The sequence below is a fragment of the Chroicocephalus ridibundus genome, chromosome 24, assembly GCF_963924245.1.
Source record: "Chroicocephalus ridibundus chromosome 24, bChrRid1.1, whole genome shotgun sequence".
Taxonomy (NCBI): domain Eukaryota; kingdom Metazoa; phylum Chordata; class Aves; order Charadriiformes; family Laridae; genus Chroicocephalus; species Chroicocephalus ridibundus.
Genome location: NC_086307.1, coordinates 1500773 through 1520922, shown reverse-complemented (window position 1 = coordinate 1520922; position 20150 = coordinate 1500773). Strand labels below are relative to the sequence as shown.

Genomic DNA, 20150 nt, shown 5'->3' with positions numbered 1-20150 from the left:
CATCCCAGGGTTTGGGGTGCTCAGCTTGGGACTCAGGGTGCCCTGTTGGATTTGGGGTCCTCAGTCCGGGAGTTGGGGGGCTCAATCTTGGGTTCGGGGTGCCCTGCCCGGGGTATGGGGTGCTCGGTCCGGGGTTTGGGGTGCCCTTCCGGATTTGGGGTGCTCAGTCCGGGGTTTGGGGCGCTCAATCTGGAGCTTGGGGTGCCCTGACGGATTTGGGGTGCTCAGCCCGGGGGTCAGGGTGCCCTGCCCCGGGGTTAGGGGTGCTCAGCTTGGGGCTCGGGGTGCTCCGCCCGGGGTTTGGGGTGCTGAGTCCAAGTTCGGGGTGCCGTGCCCGGGGTTTTGGGGTTCCTTGTCCGGGGTTTTTGGGGGTGCCCACCCCCCACGCGTGCACGCGCCCTCCCGACGGCACGCAGCCGGGCACGCGCACCCCCTTACGTACCTTTACATCTACACACACACGCCCCCACACACCCCGCAGACACCCTTCCCCCCCACCCCGCAGGCTTCCCCCCCCGGCCCCAGCCCCGCTCCCTGCCGGCCGACCCGCCGCCGCCGCGCCCTCCCCTTTAGGCCGCTCCGTCCCCTTTAAGGCTGGCCCCGCCCCGCGGCCGCGCGCCGGCGCTCGCCCCTCCCGCAGGCGCTGGCGGCCGCTCGCACCGAGGCCGCGGCGCTCGCCATGGCCGCCCGCCCGCCGCCCCGCCGCCGCCCGCCGCTGCTGCCGCCGCCGCCCGCCGCGCTCCTGCTCGTCCTGCTGCTGGCCGGGGCGCTCGGCGGGGCCCGCGGTGAGTGGCGGCCCCCCCCCACACGCGCACACCCCGGGCCCGGCCCCGCACCGGGCACAACATGGCGGCGCGCCGCCCCGCCCCCGCCCGGCACCGAGACCGTGAGGGGAAGGGGGTGGGGGAGGGAGGGTGAGGGGAATCGTGAGGGGAAGCGGAGGGGGGGAGATCGCGAGGGAACCGGAGGGTGCTGAGGGGGGCGGGAGTCGTGAGGGGAATGGGGAATCGATGAGGAGAACCCGACGGGGGAGGCGATGGAGGCGGGGGGGCAATGGCAAGCCCGGGCCCGGTGGTGAGGTCGGCCCGGGAGGGCTGTGGGGCAGGTGAGGGGGGGGTTGAGGCCGGGGTGGGGGGGAGATTTTAGGGGTGGGGAAGAGGGTGCGAGAGGGTTTGGGGAGATGGGGGTTTCCTCTAGGCGACGGGGAGGGACCTGAGGGTTCTGAGGTGGGGGGGCCGTGGGCAGGGGGGGCTCTGGGGAGGCAGAGGTGGGTGTTTTGGGGGGGAGAAGGAATAGGGGAGGAATCCATGGGGTGGGGGTGGGTCCTGGTAGGTGTAGGGGGGTCTCTGGAGGCAGGAAGGACTTAGCGTAGGGTCGGGCCCCGGGGGTGTTCGGCAGCGTCGAGCCCCCTTGGGGCGTCGAGCCTGGCCGGAGGGGGAGGGGGTCTGGCAGGGGGGGTGTGTAGTGCGAGGGGACCCTCCATTCTGTCCGAGGGGACAGCAGTGTGTCGGGGCGGGGGGGATGCGCCAGGAGGCCCACGCTCACCTTGTCTTTGGCCGGGGAGAGAACTGAGAGTCTTACAGCCTTCAGGAGATAATGAAAGATGGAAATAAGTATTTTTTTCCCGAAGTGAGGACGAACCAGGGGGTCAGTGTGTGTTGGGGGTCGCCAGGGGTGTTTTGCAGGGAGCCAGGCTGGGCCTGGGGCAGGGCTGGGGGGGGGGGTGGAAGCGCCACCGTGTTGTTTCTGGGCCTGGGTCGGACCTCGGGAGTTCATGGCTGCTTCCCATCGGCCTGTGGACCCAGCCGAGGGGGGTTCGGACCCCCCCCGTGTGCTAGAGATCGCAGTGTGGGCTTAATATATACCTTGCTGGAGTCTGTGGGGTTTTTTTGAAAGAAACCTTTCGAAAGCCCTGTGCCTCTGGATTGTGACAACTGTAAATATTTGTTTGGAGGGAGGTGAGTGAGGGAAAACTCTTTGTTTCGGTTGTTTGTTCTGTGTCGATCCTTTTTCTTTACCTGGGGGGGTGCAGCCGCTGCTGCTTCTGGGGGAAGAACCAGAGGTATCAGCTCCACGCTTTTAAAGACATTGGCCCTTTTCCCCCGGCGCTGGATGGGCCCGAAGCGTCTGTGAGCACCTCTTGGCAGGGCTGGTGGCAGCGGCTTCTTCAGTGTCCGAGGCTTTGCCACACAGTCCCTCTCTCTGTGGCTATCGGGGGAGATCGCTGCTTGTGTAACGCAGGTACCTGTTCCAACAGGAACCGCACTGAAACATTTTTCTCCTCCCCAATCCTCTCACCATCCGTGTTATATATTACCAACCGACTGCGAGAAGGTAATAACTTTGTGCGTGCAGATCTGGACTTGTTGGCTACAGAAAATGGCTTTAAACCCCCACTAGGGCAGTAGGTTAGGGGTGTATTTGCGAGTCCTGGTGAGTCTGGTAATGCAAACCTGTGTTAGGGGAGCGTGGCCGGGCTTTGTTTTAGCCTAAAGTAAAATCCAGCCTTGGGAAAGTGTTTCAGCTTTTCTGTGATAAATGGCAAAACAGGACCAATTGAGACTCGTCACACATCTGCTCTCAGACTTTCACTTCACATATTATATACAGCTGGTGTTTATTAAAAAATAAATAAATAAACAAACAGGAAAGGGCCAATTGACTGCGCGTATCTCCTGGAAACTCAGACAATTATCAGTGCCTTTGATACTGGGCTCTCTATGGCTGGCTATTGTTTCCGCTCAGTGCCTGCTGTACATTTCTCTTCGCGCCCTCCGGTAAAAGGTGTGGGCTCAGCCTGGCTTCAAGGTGCTCGAGGGAGCTGCGTTTGCAGAGCAGGGTGGCAGGGAACAGGGACCCTAACCCTGCAAATTGTCTGCTGCTCAAGCAGCCATGATGCATGCTTGGTCTGCGTCCTCAGCCGGCAAGGGCTGCCCTTACTATTGTGCTTTATACAAGAGATCTTCGCAGCTGCTTATTTCAGGGGAGGTTGGAAAGACATCCTAGTTTCAACTGTGCTCGGAGCTGTGAACTTCTGTGTGCGTCATTAAATGGAGTAGAAAACATCCCCCCACCTCTTCTTCCTTCAAAAAAAAAGGAAAAGGAAAAAAAAAAGGTGCCTCTGCAGCAATGGTTACAGGGTGGTTGTAGGTAGGCTTTGTTTGCGTGCTTGAAATAAAGCAAAAGAATACCGTCGGGAGCAATCTTGGGCCAGCAAATCTTATTATTAACACCTGCTTAAAATATTTACCCGGTTAAATCAGGCAAACTCCGCATGGTCCATAAGTTATATCTTACAACTTTCCAAGAAAGACTTCTCTAACTGGAAATTAAAAACAGGGTCCAACAAGCATTCTTGAACTCCTTCAGCTCCTTGGCCAGACAGCTTGGATTTTTTTTTCCCTGGGTATGCCGTCTGCTGCCAGTAGTGGATGCTCCGGAAATCTGTATTGCGAAAGGAGTGAAGTAAAACGTCAATTCTCTTAACAGCAAGCAAAGTTCACTGGGTGTTGACCAGTGGAAATATGTTCTCCACCGCACAGCCAGCGCGGTTATCTGAGCAGACCAAGGAGGAATTGCTCGTCTCGAGGGAGAAAGCTGCGATGGTATTGCAGGGATGAAACCTTCACTGGAGCTGAGCTTGTAGAGTCAGACCCTCATGTGTGAGCTGTAGGGGGTGGGAGACCTCTTTTCTCCTCATTATTTAAGCCACTGGCTTTCCAGCCTCCCTTCTCGTTGGTTGTGGACCCATATATTTATTTTTTTTATCAGAAAAGCGGACTTCACTGCACGTTAAAGCCCCTTGACAAAGGCTTGGTTTTCTGGCTCTTGCTGCCTTCTGTGGGCTTCTTGGAAGTAACCTGTGGACTGCTGGGTGTTGGAACATAGACTGCATGTTAAACAACTCGTTATTTAGACTCTGAAAATACATGTGCCTGTTGCCTGAGAATACACAGCATTGGTTTTAAGTCTTGAAAGCCATCAGTAATGTTCTGTGTGTCTGCCTTGCCATGCGGCTGGTTTGCAGGACTTTCCTCCACGGCACTGGTGTGGTATGGGTGGCTCCTAAACTGGTTTCCTAACAAGTTAAAACACAAAATAGGTGTCAGCCCAGAGCCTGGAGAAAGAGTTCGGAGCCGTATGTCTGTTTTCTGAGTTGAAGAGCAGCAGAAATGTCAGGCTTCTTCTAATTAACCTACTAATCATGAGACTCCTGTCAATTCGCTTATTTAAAATTCATTTAGAAGCTCTCCTTTTGTGTTACTTGAGTAGATGCAGGGAAAGTTCTTCACTTTAAAGGTGAGAGCATGTTCTTCCTGCCCCCTTTTTTTTCCATTTAGTATGTGTTTTCTGCTCAGCTGTGATGTGTTCATGTCAGGTTCAACCTGTGCCAGGGGACTGCAGCCAGCTTGAAAAAGTCGAGACTCTTGTTTCCAGCTTTAAATATCCTAGTATAATTTTTAGTTTCTGGATGACTTGTGTGAAAGTGCTTTTTTTTCATAGTACTTTGCAGCTAATTTTAACTCCGTTTCATTTAGTAGCAGTGGGTCAGTAGATTTCATAAGCAAGGAGCAAAAGAGATGTTGAGATCTGAAAGTAGGAGGAGAAGTTGATGGGGCAGTGAGATGTAGGAAAGATATTCGAGGTGGTGGTACTACATCTACAGAAGGGCAAATCTGTGCTCATTTCTTCAGCTGCTTTGTAAGAAAACAGGGGCATGGGGAGGGTCCAGAAGTGGCCTTGCAGTTGATTTTGGAGGTGGTGGGTGTGGGTGAGCTGGCTCTGGGGCTTGGAGAAGATACTGGTGGGCATATGTATATGCCCATATATATATTTTTATACAAGGCGGGCGTTTGGACTCAGATGTATCCTAGAGAGGGATGTGGGGACCCCAGTTGTTGACACCAGGCAGGAGAAGAATCGAGGTGAATATAATGGAAAGTAAATCTTTGTTTTTGAAATCTCCATCAGATGGCTTTGACTGTCCTTTTGAATGTGAAGCCCTGGTGGTTTTCTCGAAGCACCGTTCTTGGGGTGGTCTGGTTGAATGAGGAGCACAAAGGTACTCCTGGCACAGACCTCTGCTGCCTTGCCGCAAGGAGTGGATTTTATTCCTAGCCTGCTCTTGGGCAAAACGCTCTGTGATAAAGGTTATTCTTTATTTATTCCGGCACAGCATATAGTGAAATACTGAAAGGTATTTCTCTCTTCCAAGCATGTTTACACATGTCCCTCTTCATTATAGCATCTAAAGAAACAGCAGAGGTACAAACCCAATTGTTTTCCATTTCTCTTGCTAACATTATGCTGCTGCAGCATTAAAACATCACTACCAGATTGGGTCTCATTAAGTTAGGTGCTGTACAGAGACATAATAAATTGCAGCTCCTGTTCCAGAGCCTTATAAAGGCTCAGAAGTCAGGGGAATCATTGTTGTTCCACCCTTGATTCAAAGTGTTGAAAAAGAACAGCAGCTTACAATCTCTGCAAAAAATCTGTTTATCTGGTAAATACGTGGGCGGTTATTGGCAATTTTACCAATGATCATCTTCAGGTTAATTATCTTAATACATCTTGATCAGGTAGTGTTTAGCCCTGAGAAAATGTCATCTCGCCATAGCACAGCTTCAGGAGATTTTGGAAAATGTATTCCAAAAGGTGCTTAACACCATTACATTAGATTTTGCTGTGAAACTTTCCCCTGTCTAGCTGCGTAGACATCTTGACACATGCAATCCTGTGTGAGAATAAATATGTGCAAAATGAGCTCAGATAGTTGCTGAAGAAGAAAAAAAAAAAAAAGGAAATGTTCTTTGACTGTCAGAGCTTAATATTTGAGTCTCCCTGGAGCCTAGAGCTCTAATCCACGGACCCCCACCTGTTTGTTTGGATTCATTTTGTAAACAGTCGTTGCCTTTAATGGGGGAATTTGGTACAAGAAGGCCTTCTCTTGTTTTCCTCTCTGCTGTAGCTAATGCAAAGGGATACTAATACCTCTGTGCCCAGTTCCTGCCGGGAGCAATCCTGCTGCCACCCATGGCCCTGGCTGGGAGCCTCAGGGGGAGCAGAAACACCTCTTGGGCTCAGGGTGGTCACTCAAAGGAGTAGCCGGCCCTGCAGACAAGCCCTGGGCTGCGTTAGCCGAGGGTCAAGGAGAGTTTGTCCTTTGGCAGTGCCAACTGACCACTCCGGTTTTCAGGAAGAGCAGTGAGGACCAGCACTGGGCTGGCTCCCTCCAGGGACTGATGTCACGACCGCCCGCACTCTGCCTTGGATTAAATTGCAGCGAGGGTTTGCTTCCGTGTAAATACCAACCTGATCCATCTCTTGAGCGAGAACAAAGCTTTCATTCTGAGGATCTGCAGCTTAATGTTAGGCTTGTTTAAACAGCTTCTTTAAAGGGTTGGGTTTGTCTCCCAGCAGAATGTCAGCAAGAGTGTGCTGAGCAGATAGAGCAGCCTCTGCTGCCAACTTCTGTAGCACCTTCCGTGCAGACTCATCCCCGGGCGTTTGCACTGCCCCGGCTCTCTGAACTGCTCTTTTGTTTTCCTTTGCCCCATCTATTTTCTTCAGCCCAGTTGGTTTCTTTTATTAAGTAGATTATATGTTTTGCTCAATAGGAGCTTTTCTTCCCAAATGAAAAGAATGCCGTTGGCATGAAAAATGCTTTTATTCACTCTTGTCTCCTTTTGCTTCACCCAGGTGTCCCCGGCTGCTCTCGGGAGCACCCCAGAGATGCCCAGCGTGGGTCTCCGGGTACCTGTTCATTTTCTGCCCCCCACCCAAGGGGAAACAACAGTTGCTTTTTCCAGGCTTCTGCTGTTCCTGATATGAGAAGAATTTTCCCTTCTGGTTAATCAGACTTGAAATGCTGGACCAGCACGGCTTGCCCTGTCATTCTCCTCTCTGCCGGCAGCGCCCTAGTTCCCGGCGAGCCCCGGTGCAGACAGGCCTTTCCTCCCCGGCACAGCTGGTGCCTGCAGGAACTGGCGGGAGGTGATGCTCAGGGAGGAACGTGGCTGTAGTCATGGTAGATGTGTATCCTGGGCTTTTTCATAATAAAAATAAAGAGAGAGTCATCTCCTGGCTGCATGAGGGAGGCAGGAGCTGGACTTCAGCGTCTACCCATGGATTTGACCGTCTTCCCTAAAATCTGAGCGTGCCTACCTGCAGCTGGAGGTTATGGGCAGGAATATCTTGAAAGCCCCTTGAGGGTCTCCGGAAAGGTGTAGCAGAAGTACACACGTGTGCTGAAGCCTTAATTGTCTTTGTTCACGCTGCTTTCCTTGTCATAGGGGGTTTTGAGGTGCAAACATAAGAATCGCTGTTAAAAAAGAGCGGTTGTCTCAAAGGGGGGGACATCAGCTGACACCACCAGGAGGTGGACTGAGGCCGTGCTCTGTGGGGCATAACCCTCCTCAGCAGGAAACTTCTGCTTTCTGCACAGGACAGATAAGGATCTTCTTCCCCTGTCCCTGTGCGCTGGGGCTCCCATATCATACCTTGCAAGTAAACTCTTTTCTTTTTTTTTTTTTCTTTTTTTTTAATTCTACAAATGAAACTGATCAGATAACAACCAGCTCTTCTGCTTTCCTTCTCAAAGGGATGCTTAATTTCAGGCCAGATACTTCAGTAAGAAGTTTACAAAACCAGTTTTATTAGTGTGTTGAAGTGTTTTGTTTACTTGGGAGCTTCTGGAAGCAAAACTGCCATAGCATACAACATCTTGGGTTGGAGACCTTAGAAATGAGTCTAACAGGAGCAAAGTTCAGTTTTGCTTTATCTAAGCCAAGTTGAAAAGAACCTACATGGTGAAATATGTGTGGTTTAAATGTTTTTAATTTGTACCTTGAGTTTTTGATGAAGTAAGAAATGAGATGCTTTAAAACACTATTTCCTTTTAAGTATACTTGAAGGTAGGAATGTGCCCTGGCTGCTCTTTCCTTTCTCATGTTTTCATAAAAACTCCATTATAACCAACCTTTGTTCCCCCAAGTGTGCGTATTTTTCAGAAGAATTGTCTTTTCTGTGCTTTGCTGACCGCTGGAAAAGTGTGTACTCAGAGCTGTTTGTCAAGTTGAACATTAGTGGGGTGTGTTTTTCCTTTCAATGTAAAGTTTCCCCTTAAAAGCTGTGTAATCGATGGGTACGGTGCTCTCAACCCTTCTCGACGCGGTTTGGTCTCAGGGTTATCCCTGTCCATTTTCTGTTCTATGTCCCTTTTCCCTGCCCTGTGCTAAGCGCATAGTAATAAGCTACGTTTGCTCGTGATGCTTTTTAAAGGCATCTCTCTTAACAGCTCTTCTGGGTTTTACTGGCTTTTTACTGCTGCTGCAGCTTTGAATCTGTGGGTTCAAAACTTGGCAGCATCTGCGTTTGGCCTGTCTGAAATACTGCAGCCCACCTTTGAGCTGTTAGGCAGCTCCCGACAACAGCTGGGAAACAAAGAGCGCAGTGTCCAGAGAGAAATGAGTAGCAATTCAGTTAGCCTAACTGGTTTTCCTAGGACAGTGGAGATAAGGGATAATGGGTGTCTTCCTCCTAAATGAAGAACCCTGAAGTTGATCAACTCATTTTTAGTTAAGCTCAGGGTAACGTGCCCCCAGCAGCGTAACTCTCTGTGCGTTAGCTGGGAGGGATAGGCTCTTCCAGTGCCATGAATATCCTTGGATGCTGCTGCTCCTTAAATCTGCTGGTTGCCAGAGATGGTGAGTGAGGGCTCGGCATTTCCCTTGCCCCACGGCAAGGTGGCTGACACACACAAATGTTGACAGTGACTTTCATTTGTGTCTTTAAACTGAGAGAGATTACAGGCAGACGTAGAAGATTTATTTGTCGGGCTGGGGAGAGTTAACCGTGGCACTTGTATCTTTTAAAGCCCTTCTTCAGACTCTCTCTACCTGAAAGACCATTTCTGCAGCGGGTAAGTACATGTTTCTGAATCCCTCCGGGGAGGCTGAAAGATCTGATGAAAGCAGAAGAAAATACTGTGTGCCGCTAAACAAGCCCCACCCTTCTTCTTGACATTGTTGTATTCGCTCTTTGTTCCCGAGGATGGCGATGCCTGGGGATTTGCTTTCAGTTTTTCAGGCAGCTTGAGAAAAGCACAATGACAGCTGGGAGGCGGAAAAATGTGGGAATCTGCCTTGGAGTTTCTCCTTCGCTCTTTACCCAAATAATCTTGGTGGAGAGCAGGCAAAAAGCCAGGAATGTATTTGACCCAAGGTAGTGTCTCGGATCAGGAAAGCAGTAACTAAATAAGTGGCTGATCTGGTTGGGTGTAGCACGCTTGGCCTGTGAGTCAGTTTGGATTGGTTTTGTTTTGGCATCTGCCAACTGGTTGTTGTCTCCCGCGAGCTGGGGTGGTCGTCCCTCGCCAACCCCTAATGGGCAGCTCGTCTTTGGTGTAGATGGGGAAGCCTGGACAGCGAGTTCGGGTGAAGCCCAGTCTGTCAGATGGAGTAATTGTTGTTTTCAGTTTGCGTTCTGACCCTGGGTTGGCTTGGGAGTGGATCTCGGTAAAATCTAGCCTAGTTTGCAGGGATGACTTGGGTTATCGCTCTTGGTAGTTGCAACAGGGGCAGGAAAAAGGGCTGTCTGGGCAGTCACCTTCTGGAAAGGCTTCTGTGTTGTATTGTGTGCTTCAGTTGGGTTCTTGAGGGTCTGAAATACTGAGTATGACTTGCTGTGTTCCTAAAGCCGGTTCTTCCTGAGCCTAAGAATGGCCCGTTCCCTCTGAAATGGGAAATTTCCAGAAGAAAGTTTTCTCTCATTTGAGCATTCGGTCTCTGGTGGGTTTTAAGGAGGTTTTCTTGTTTTGCTTTCTGCAGCTTTGACATGTTTGTGCTCCGACTGCAAACAAGCGAACTCCACGTGTGAAACGGATGGCGCGTGCATGGTCTCAGTCTTCAACCTGGATGGTGTTAAACATCACGTTCGGACCTGCATTCCTGAAGCAAAATTGATTCCTGCTGGGAAACCCTTCTATTGTCTGAGTTCAGAAGATCTGCGTAATACTCACTGCTGCTACTCTGATTTTTGCAACAAAATTGATTTGATGGTTCCCAGTGGTGAGTAGAGAGCTAAATAAATCGTCTGTTTGGAGTGGGGAGGGAAGAAGCTGTCTGTTTGGGATTGGGAATAAGGAGTTCTCTACCTCTTTTCCCTCCTTCCTTTAGGTTGCTGTGTGAGCTTGAGTGCTAGGTTTATTTCCTTGATCTGTAAAGTGGAAATAATAATAAACTACTTCAAATTAAAATGTGAAGTTGCTTGAACTCCCCTGTGGCCGACAAAATGTTACCAGATGATGAGGTTGTACTTTAGGATAGGAGAAGCTTCCAAAGTTTGGGGTTTTTTTTCCCCGCCTGCACTCAGTAGCTCTGTGTTACGAGACTTCTCTCGCCTTATCAGCCCTGCTGCTGGTATCCTGCAGGCTCCTGAAGGCAGCAGCAGCAACGTTCATCTATGCTTAAATATAAGTGTCTGCTGCCTGCAGTGGCCTGAGGATGGTGCGTGTTCCCTGGGCACAGTTTGGATCCCTTTTTCTGGCGCTGAGTTGTGCTGTGGCCTGCCTTTTATCAGATAAAGTCGCTTTCCTTTTAGGACTGCACATCTTTTCAGTGATGAGCCATCAGTATGGGAACGTTGCAGCAGCTTCAGAGTGAAATGTGTGGGGCAGAGGGGTGCACGGATTCTGAACAGGCGAAGAGGAAGCAGCCCTGCCTTTTTGAGTGCGGGTGTGGGAAACGTCTGCTTCTTTCTAATTCCTGGGACACAGAGGGCACGCGGTACTTCCTCATACCTCATTCCGCTCTGGTTTGGGCAGTTATTTAGTGGGTTGTATGAAGACTCCATTTTTCTTGGGTGCAGTGGGGACGTCTTCTGTGTTCTCAAAAAAGACAAAAAATTGTTGTCTTCAGGTATGAGCCTTTACTGGTTGTTACAGGGTGAAGGGGAGAGAGGGAGAAATGAGTCCTTACTTACCGATTGGATTTTCTCCCACTTGGAGAGTTTGCGTGGAAGGTAAAATGCAGGCTGTTGTAGCAAATTCAGCCCAGAACAGGCTCCCACCCCCTTTTAAATAGCAAGTGCCATAATCTCTGATCCTGTAATTGAAGCACCATCTTCTTTTGGGGATTTTAGCTGTAGTTTGCCTGCCTGGTGACTTGATCAGTCCCATGTTAACACTGTTATTTGATGTGTCCTCTACCATCCTGGAACAGCAAGCTAAAATTGTCCAGGCTCTGAGAGGATAATTAAAACACTAGAAGAAAGTCCTTAAAGAATGCTTGTGAAGGAGTGATAATTTTCTAAAAGTGTCTGGTTTTCTCCTCCCTTTCCTTTCAAGGACACCTGAAAGATAACGAACCCCCATCGAGCTGGGGTCCTGTAGAGCTGGTGGCGGTGATTGCTGGACCTGTCTTCCTTGTGTTTGTTGTCATGATCATAGTAGTCTTTGTTTTTCATCACCACCAACGAGTCTATCACAATCGTCAGCGGCTGGACATGGAAGACCCCTCTTGTGAAATGTGTCTGTCGAAGGATAAGACCTTGCAAGATCTGGTCTACGATCTCTCCACCTCTGGCTCTGGTTCAGGTATTAAGATATGACTGGAAATGACAAATGAGAACGTGTAATTCTAATGGAGGCGTCTGATCTGGGCTCCTGGTTGCCACAGGTTGGCCGTTGCCTCGTCAGCCTGTTCCGGTTGCCCTGTCATGAGTAATGTGGAGGGCGTGTTTTAAATCAGTCATGCAGTAGATGGTGTGGCTACAGCCCCGTGTCGGTGTTGAGTGCTTGGGCTGGGTAAGAGCAATAGTTCAACTCCTCCTTAACTACTGATGTGTAAAAATAGTTTTGTGTAGCTTTCCTCCTTTTCTGCAAGAGGATAACTCTTAACGGCTACATCTATTTCAAATCTAGCCCTGGAACCAGATTTGGGTTGGAAACAGACGTTAACTGCTAACCTGGGGGTTGTTGGCTTTCAAAGGAGGATGCAGGATGTCACCTGCATCAGAGCCGGGAGGAAAATGGGAAAGATCCCAGCAGCTGAAAATTTTACAGCATGCAAATACTGCATTTGTACAGCGCATTTCAGCCCAAAGGACCCTTGGGTCTTCCGAAGTGAACAACATCCAATGTTCACTTTTGTAGCACTTAAAAGAAATCATCCCCAGAACAGATAGGGAAGTCATCGTTTTATTCATGGCTGAACTATGAAAGCAGTTAGGTTCAAAAAATGAATTTTGCAGCAGATGGAAACTGTAGGATAATCCACAGAGGCAGAGAATATAACAACCTCGTATTTGACCAGGGAATAAACCTTTAGCACCATATCTGCTATATATAAAATGTTTTGAGATCTCTTCTGTACACGCTCTCAGCAGGTGAGCTCTGTAGCTTACGTAAGAGGTGGCAGCTACGTTAGGGCTCTTTTCTTAAGAGAAATTCTGGGGCTTGACTGCTTTTTAGCAGAGTCTGTCTTCAACAAGTTCCACTCTTTGCATATTCAGGCTAAAGTTACTTTGATCTGCCGTAGAGCAGAAGTTCCCCAGCTGCTCCGTGCCTAATCGCTGCGGGTTTCAAGCTACTTCAAAGCGATATGCAGATACTGCCCGAGCAGCCAAACGACACGTCCTACACAGGAGCTACCACCGTTCGCTGGTTTGGGGCTTGCTTGGGCTGCTGGTTGTTATCAAATGTAGAGCCTCCTAGGTCTGGAGGTGCTCTACTTCAGACTCTTGGGGTTCCAGGAGTTTCTTTTGCTGCCGCAGGCGTTCATTCCTCCAATTTCTTGTCCGTAGGTTTGCCGCTTTTTGTCCAACGGACTGTGGCTCGGACGATTGTCCTGCAGGAGATCATTGGGAAAGGCCGCTTCGGGGAAGTGTGGCGTGGCAGGTGGCGTGGAGGTGACGTAGCTGTAAAAATCTTCTCTTCCCGTGAGGAGCGGTCCTGGTTTAGGGAAGCGGAAATATATCAGACCGTTATGCTGCGACATGAGAACATCCTGGGATTTATTGCTGCGGATAACAAAGGTAAAACGTGCCTCAGTCCCGAGAGCGGAGGCTTCACCAGTCTGCTCTCGGGAGTTGCATTTCTTCACTTGGATTTACAATGAAATGGTTAACGAAAACTGTCAGCGTGCTTTTCAAATAGCTGCATGTTTGAATGTTTCTTACCAAAAGATGGTAAAATTACTGCTGTTGTCGAGAGGCATGATGGTGCATTAGCTGTACCTTGCAAAGTTGCGTTTTGCCTTAAAATTCTTTACCTTATTTGCCCCCAGGCTGGCTGTTGAGCCTCCTCCTTGCCCAGCAGCTCTCCTCTGCACCAAAAAGATAGGGTGCAAAGCGCTGGATGGCTCCGTGCTGTCCCTGCGTTGTACCCGACGCAGTCTCTTTCCTGCTGCAGATAACGGAACGTGGACTCAGCTGTGGCTCGTCTCCGATTACCACGAGCATGGATCTCTCTTTGACTACCTTAATCGATACACGGTGACTATTGAGGGGATGATCAAGCTCGCCCTGTCTGCTGCTAGTGGGCTGGCCCATCTACACATGGAGATTGTGGGTACTCAGGGTAAGAGCAAAGTTTGAAAAGATGCTGGGAATTCTTGAGGCGGGGGGAGTAAAGCCGAATTGACCAGGGGGACTGATGTGCTGCACAGAAAACACCGGCTGAGTCAGCCCGGATGCATCTGGTCAGTATTGACCAGAAACAGACTGCTTGCTTTGGCTGGCTGCAAAGTGGGTTAGCCTCGCGCTGGCTCCTGGGAATTATAGCAGCATTTCACGTCCCCGTCCTAAAATTGGTGCTACTTGGGTGGGGTGTTAGCGTAGGCAGCAGCAGAATTATAAACTCCTTACGTCCCCGTCAACGTGTCTGATGCCTGGGACAGTGGAGTTTATGTCCCTCTTGAGGCCCCTGGGTGCTACTGCATCAGCGGAGCCTCCGAAGCGTGAGCGGAGCCTTCGCATGCCAGAGGCTGGCAGCACCACGCTGTTCTTCAGCGCTCAAGTGTATCCAAACAGGAAAATGTGTTGCAACACTGAGAGTTTAACTAACGCCCTGAAATCCGGTACTGCCTCTGCGCCAGTTTGACTAACAGATTTCACCAGACCTTGACCCCCGCTACTTTTTGTTTTGTTCTGTTAGGAAAGCCTGGGATTGCTCACAGGGACTTGAAATCCAAGAACATCTTGGTGAAGAAGAACGGCACGTGTGCCATCGCCGACCTTGGTCTGGCCGTCCGGCATGATTCGGTTACGGATACGATTGATATTGCACCAAATCAAAGGGTTGGAACCAAACGGTAGGAGAACAGTGTTCTTGGCCAGCGTTCGATGGCACCAGAGTGTGACTGGCAAATGCCTGAGCTGCTGATCGAGCACTGGTGAAATTCTCTGTCTTAAGCGTTTCCAAGTGTCTCACCAGTGCCAGCACCGTGCCCAGATGGGTGTCGAAAGGGCGTCAGTACCTTCGTCTCCAGGTGCCATCGAGCTGAGGGGTGTAGGCCAGCTATACCTCTCAGCACCAGGGAGCTCATATAATACTTGATAACAAGCTTGGCATTCTCAAAAGCCTTTGGCTCCTGCTGTCTGGAGCCTGATGTGCTTCTGGACAGTTCTAGCTCTTTCCCAACTTGCTATTCTTTTTGAGTTATTTTGTTCACTCTGTTAGACCACAGGGTCCGGTTCTGTTCTGATTAAGGCTGTGCAGAGCAGAGTTTTGTCTGCTGGGAAGCGCTATGTGGGGAAACTTGCCATTTACTGTCTTCCAGAGAATCCCCTCTCAAAATTAACATCCTCTTCTGTTCTGCAGATACATGGCCCCCGAGGTCTTGGATGAAACCATTAACATGAAGCATTTTGATTCATTTAAATGTGCCGATATCTATGCCCTGGGCTTGGTCTACTGGGAGATTGCTCGAAGGTGCAACGCGGGAGGTAATACCCTTCATGCTCCCGGGTTTCCCAGCCTTGGTGTTTCTGTTGGTCGGGTGTTTGTGAGGTTCGAGGCGAGCCTGGAGAGCAGGGCTGCAGGAGGAGGGGTCTGTATGTCTTGCTACTGAGGGAGTTAACGGACCCGCAGCTGCTGCTACGGCTGGCCTGGGTGGAGAAGTGGGAGAAGTGGGGGTTAAGGCTCTGACTGGTGGCTGATGGTCCTTTGGGTGGATTTTAAGGAAGTGGTGGTGCAAATTTGGTGGGTGACTTTCTTCCCCCAAATCGGTGTAAATGAGGGTCTTGGCACATCCAGCTGCGGGCAGGAGCGCAGCACCGTGGTGCGCGTGACAGTCCTCCTGCCTTCGGCTCCATCGAGATTCGATGGGCCTGCCTCTGCTGGGAGGTGTTGATTGCAGCACGCTGACTCTGTTCCAGCTTGGGCAGCTGCATTTTATTTCCCTGAATTTTTCTTGTAAACTCCAATCCCAAATTCTTCGTTTCTGTTCTAAATAACTGCAAAGTGTTGACGCATCTCAGCCATGAGTCATGGAGTCCAAAGCAGTATCAGTCTGCCTCCAGCGAGCACTGTGGTGATGATCCGTTCTCCCAGGAATTGCATTTCCCCTTCTCTGTCTTTCAGGTATCCACGAAGAATATCAGCTTCCGTACTACGACCTTGTACCCTCTGATCCTTCTATTGAGGAGATGCGGAAGGTCGTATGTGATCAGAAATTACGGCCTAATATCCCGAACTGGTGGCAAAGCTACGAGGTAAGGTCTGCTTTCGTCTTCACATCCCCTTCCCCCTCGATAAGGTGAGTAAAAAGTAAGTACGCAACAATTTATTGTCATTTAGACAATGGTTCTCCCACCCAATGACCCTGCCCTCCCGGGAAGGGGAATTGAGGGGGGGGAAAAGAAAAAGTAAGGAAACCTGAAGGTTGGAATATAAACAGATTTAGTAGAATAAGAAGAGATAATTAATGTTAATAACACTAAAGAACCAGTGTCGATACAATTACCAATATAAAATAGATGAGGACTGTACTCAGGCCATTCCCTCAGCAGGAAGCTGTGCACTCCCCGCAGGGGACAGCAAATGTGGGACCCTGCGAGGGCTCCGGCACCGGGGCAAGGAGTTCTCAGGATGGCAGCCAGCAAGGGAGAGAGAGAGAACTCCTGAGCAAACTTCCTAATTTGCATTGAATGTACCATCCGTGGTATGAAATAACCCTGGTGGCAGCTTGGGGCAAGTGCCCAGCTCTCGCTCCTCCTCATCCCCGCACCTGGTGAGCTCAAAACCACTGAAACCTTAAAACCTGCACGCTGGAGCTGGTGATAAAGTAAATATTTTCACCAGTTGAGACACTAGAGTCTTCCAAAAGTGCGGTTTTCCCAGGCATTAGAAGATAAATCAGTCCTGTGTCGCTCAGAAGAGGACAATACTGGAGGTTGAGCTCCAGTTTTAGGAGGTGTGGAGGCTGCGTGTGTGTCCGGCCAGGCAGCAGCAGCCTGGCGGGGCGACTTGGGAGACAAGGAGAGGTCTGACATCTGCCTTGTTTCTTGCCTAGGCGCTGCGGGTGATGGGTAAGATGATGCGGGAATGCTGGTACGCCAACGGAGCGGCTCGACTTACTGCCCTCCGCATTAAGAAAACCCTCTCGCAGCTCAGTGTCCAGGAAGATGTGAAAATCTAGGCGCTGAGCCCCAGCAGGAGGAAACTGCACAGAAGCTGCCATGCTAGAGTAGACGTGTGACGGAGGCCTACCTCGTGTTTCTGCCCAATCTACTGCTACCAACCAGACAGCGTTGACCTATGGGCTGCTCGGCGGGGTGACGGAGCCTATTGAATTGCTCTCCGCCCTGCTTGGGTATGAAACAATCCGAAACCTTTTATGATCACCTCCTGACAGTGTGAAGACTTGAGAGGGACTTAACCTGAGGGATCTCAGCCATGATCGTAACTCTTGTTTCTTTAACGGAAATCCCTGTAAAGTTCAGCACGCGCGGTGCGCCCCTTGGCAGTGGTTGAGGCCGGGGGTGCTGGGAGTGGGAAGGGAAAAGGAAGGTTTTCTTGCCGTACTCTGAGGATTTTTCCAGGGACTGGCACGTTCACGCAGAAAAAGCATTTGCAAAACAAATGGTGCTCCCTTCTGAGAGGCTGAGCCTGAACAGTTTATCAGCTTCACGAAACCATTTCCCTCCTTTTTCTTAAGCTTGAAAGATTCGAAGTCAAAACCCAGAACTCTGACTGGCTGTCAGTGTGCGCAGTGGTGTTTGCATGCGCGAGGTGCGCGTGTCCCCCGTGCCTGTTCATCTCCTTCCGTAGACGTGCAGTGTCTGCCCGTAGGGTGGCTCATCTCTGTTCGTGCTTTCTGTGCATGTGCAAATCTAGAGTGTCCTTTTTTTGAGCTGTGCGCGCTGGTGCTCTCCTTGTCGAGTCGTGAGCATTGTCTGGCTTGGACGGGCTGCTTAAAACCAGATCCTTAGCTCTCCGATGGGTGCCGTGGCCTCGCCGTCCCTACGCCGGCTGCAGGAACTTCCCATCAGGTTGCCTCACTGCCACCCCCTCCCTTTTTTTTTTTTTTTTTTTTGTTTTTGTTAAAGACAAAACAAATGAGGAACTGACTTCACTCCTGGAATCCAGTTGTTTTGGGGTTGGTTTTTTTTTGTCTTGACCCCCTGGGGTTTGTAATTCTTTGTAGGGTGGAAAGGGAGACCAGGGGCCGGGGAGCTGCCCCGGAGCCGAGCTGTGTGTCGGAGGTAGAGCAGGAGCTGCCCGGCTGGAAGGAGATGGGGCGGTGGGGAACTGCAGGAGACCCTCCTGGTCGGAACGCGATTCTGGGGTCACCATCCAGGCACGCTCGTGGCCGCTCAGGGCAGAGCCGGGGTGTTCTCCCACCTCCCAAGGGGCACCCGGCAGCGGGGTGTGGGTTTGGAAGTCCCATCTTTTTTTAATATACATATATAAATATCTCATAATCTGGAAGTGGCTGTGTATAACTTGTGGGGGTGGGGGGAACTGCATGAATTTTCTTTCGATGAAATGCCGAATCACGGTTTGAAGTCGTCGGGTTGGTTTGACTGTTGTCTGCAGCTGGGCCCAGCAAAAACGGGAGTAGCTGAGGCCGGAGTCTGTCGTGCTGATGGCAGCATTAAAGGCGATCTGGGAAGTGCCGGTTGTTTGGTGGTTAGGTCAGTATCTACGGTGTATAACTCTGAAGCCATAAATTTTAACTGGAGTAGTTTTGATTTTATTTTTTTTTAATTATTATTATTATTTTATGGGAGGGTCTGGATTTTAACTTTTTTTAATATTGTTAATTCTTTATAAGAGAAGAAAAACAATCTATGATTATTACCTCTTGACCTGTTTGTTTGTAAAGAAATCGCTGCAAAAAAAAAAAAAAATAATGAACAACCAACGAATGCACACAGCTCGATTTACACTGGAACTGTTTCTACTCAAACCTTGCGCCTGCTCTGTAAGGTGAGGTTTCATCTCTGCTCCGGGCGCCGGGGTTAACTTTTGGGTTTGTTTCTTTTTTTTTTTTTTTTCTTTTTTTGAAACACTCTGTTCTTGCTGTCTGTGTATCCGTCCGTGTGTCTGTCTTCCCCGAGACTCCCTACGAGACTCCCTACCTGTCTGTGACGTTGTGTAAAGTGAGGAGTTGTGTCTTTGCCTCGTGTTTGGAGCCATTTTGCCTCCTCCCGTGGAGTTTGGGGTGGGACGGTGCGGCGCCGAGGTGGGAGCAGTGTACGCCTCATCAGCGTCCGGCTTTCCCTTCCCTTCCCCCTTTGTCCAGCCTCGGATCTCAGCCCCAGGTTCCCATGTGTCCGCAGAACCGTACGTCCCTTAACCGAACCCTTCTGTGTTTAGAAACCGAGGTGGTGGGCGCTTCACCCTACAGACTCTTCAGCTGCTCTGACAGGACCCTGTCGGGTTGGGGACAAATTCTTAACGACTGTGACATAAACTGCCATAGGAAAGCCCATCACGCCGGTAGGTACGTCTGCCGCGCGCTCCCCCCGCCCCGCCGGCGCTGCGGGCTCCGGTTTCCCAGTACGAGTCTCCTGTCCCCGTTAACGGCGTGGGGTCTCCACGAGGACGCTGTCAGCTACGTGACTTGCACTGACTCGCTCCCCCTGCCCCTCCAACTGTAGCCACACACGCATCTGCCTCAGCGCTAAACCAAACGGCCGAGCGGAGCGGTTTCGGGCCGGAGAAGGTCCGAAGGGGTGAGGGCAGGACGACAGGGAATCCCCTATAAGAGAGAAGCCTCATTGAGTAGAGAGACGCCATCGCCAGGCAGTCAAAACCGAGGAGGATCCGTGGTAGGAACGCTGACTATGTAGCATTTACACAGCACTTTTCATGCAACCCCGTGCCGGGGAGGTGCAGTGCGTCCGTAGCTGACCAGTAGCAAACGTAGGAATGTGCCCGGCTCCGAGGTGGTGGCAGCAGCCGGGGAAAAATGCCCCGTTATGGGCAGTTGAGGAGAAGAGGCCACCGTCGCAGCTGGGGACGAGGAGGGGGGGGATGTGGGGTGCTGGGGGGCGAATGGTGCTGGGGAGAGGCGGAGGGTCGGAGCTCGTGCTTCTCGTCTGTGGCGCAGGGTGAACCCGTGGTACGCTGGCTTCAGAACAGATCTCTTGGTACTTATCTGCCCCTTTTATTTGTTTGGTTTTGTATATTTTATTAGAAACGGACTGTAAAATAGCCACTTAGACACTTTACCTCTTCAGTATGCAAATGTAAATACAATGTAATATAGGAAATCTTTTGTTTAATATAAAACGAGGCTGTCGATTTCTGCTGTACATTATTAAAAGTTTGTTTTATTCACGTGAGGTGTTGGGAGTCTCTCGCCGTTTGCTGCCAAGGGTTAGCCGTGGCGTAGGGGGGTAGGAACCGAGTGCCGAGGCCTGGCCAAGCTTATACTCCCCCCAGCCCCAGAGAAGCGTCTGGGGGCGGGGGGGGGGTGTCTTATTCCCTGCATTCATCTCCCCGGGAATCCTCTTCAGCAGATCTTAACGTTGAATATTCCCCTTGTTAGTGGCGATGGTGTACTCGGGAGAGGCCGTGATCCCAGCAGAGGGGAGAGGAGGACGCAGCGGAGGGATTTCCAGCCAACGCAGGGACCAGCAGCCAAAATCAGGTCTTTTTCCCCCCCACCCCTGCTGTGGGTTGGTCACTGCGGCAGGAC

The 20150-nt window shown here is 50.7% G+C and overlaps 1 protein-coding gene across 2 annotated transcripts; it reads left to right on the top strand.

The window, feature by feature from the left end:
- The first annotated feature begins 641 nt into the window (after positions 1–641).
- ACVR1B (activin A receptor type 1B) lies at positions 642–19789 on the top strand. Of its 2 annotated transcripts, none has more exons than XM_063358986.1 (9): positions 642–785; positions 9831–10070; positions 11348–11596; positions 12805–13035; positions 13412–13579; positions 14156–14312; positions 14822–14946; positions 15584–15714; positions 16515–19789. In XM_063358986.1, exons 1-9 carry the CDS (start codon positions 680–682, stop codon positions 16638–16640), a joined length of 1533 nt encoding a protein of 510 aa, XP_063215056.1. In that variant the 5' UTR covers positions 642–679; the 3' UTR covers positions 16641–19789. The 2 variants fall into 2 exon arrangements, with proteins under 2 accessions (XP_063215056.1, XP_063215057.1); XM_063358987.1 differs by lacking the exon at positions 642–785 and adding an exon at positions 1742–1958.
- The last annotated feature ends 361 nt before the right edge of the window (positions 19790–20150 follow it).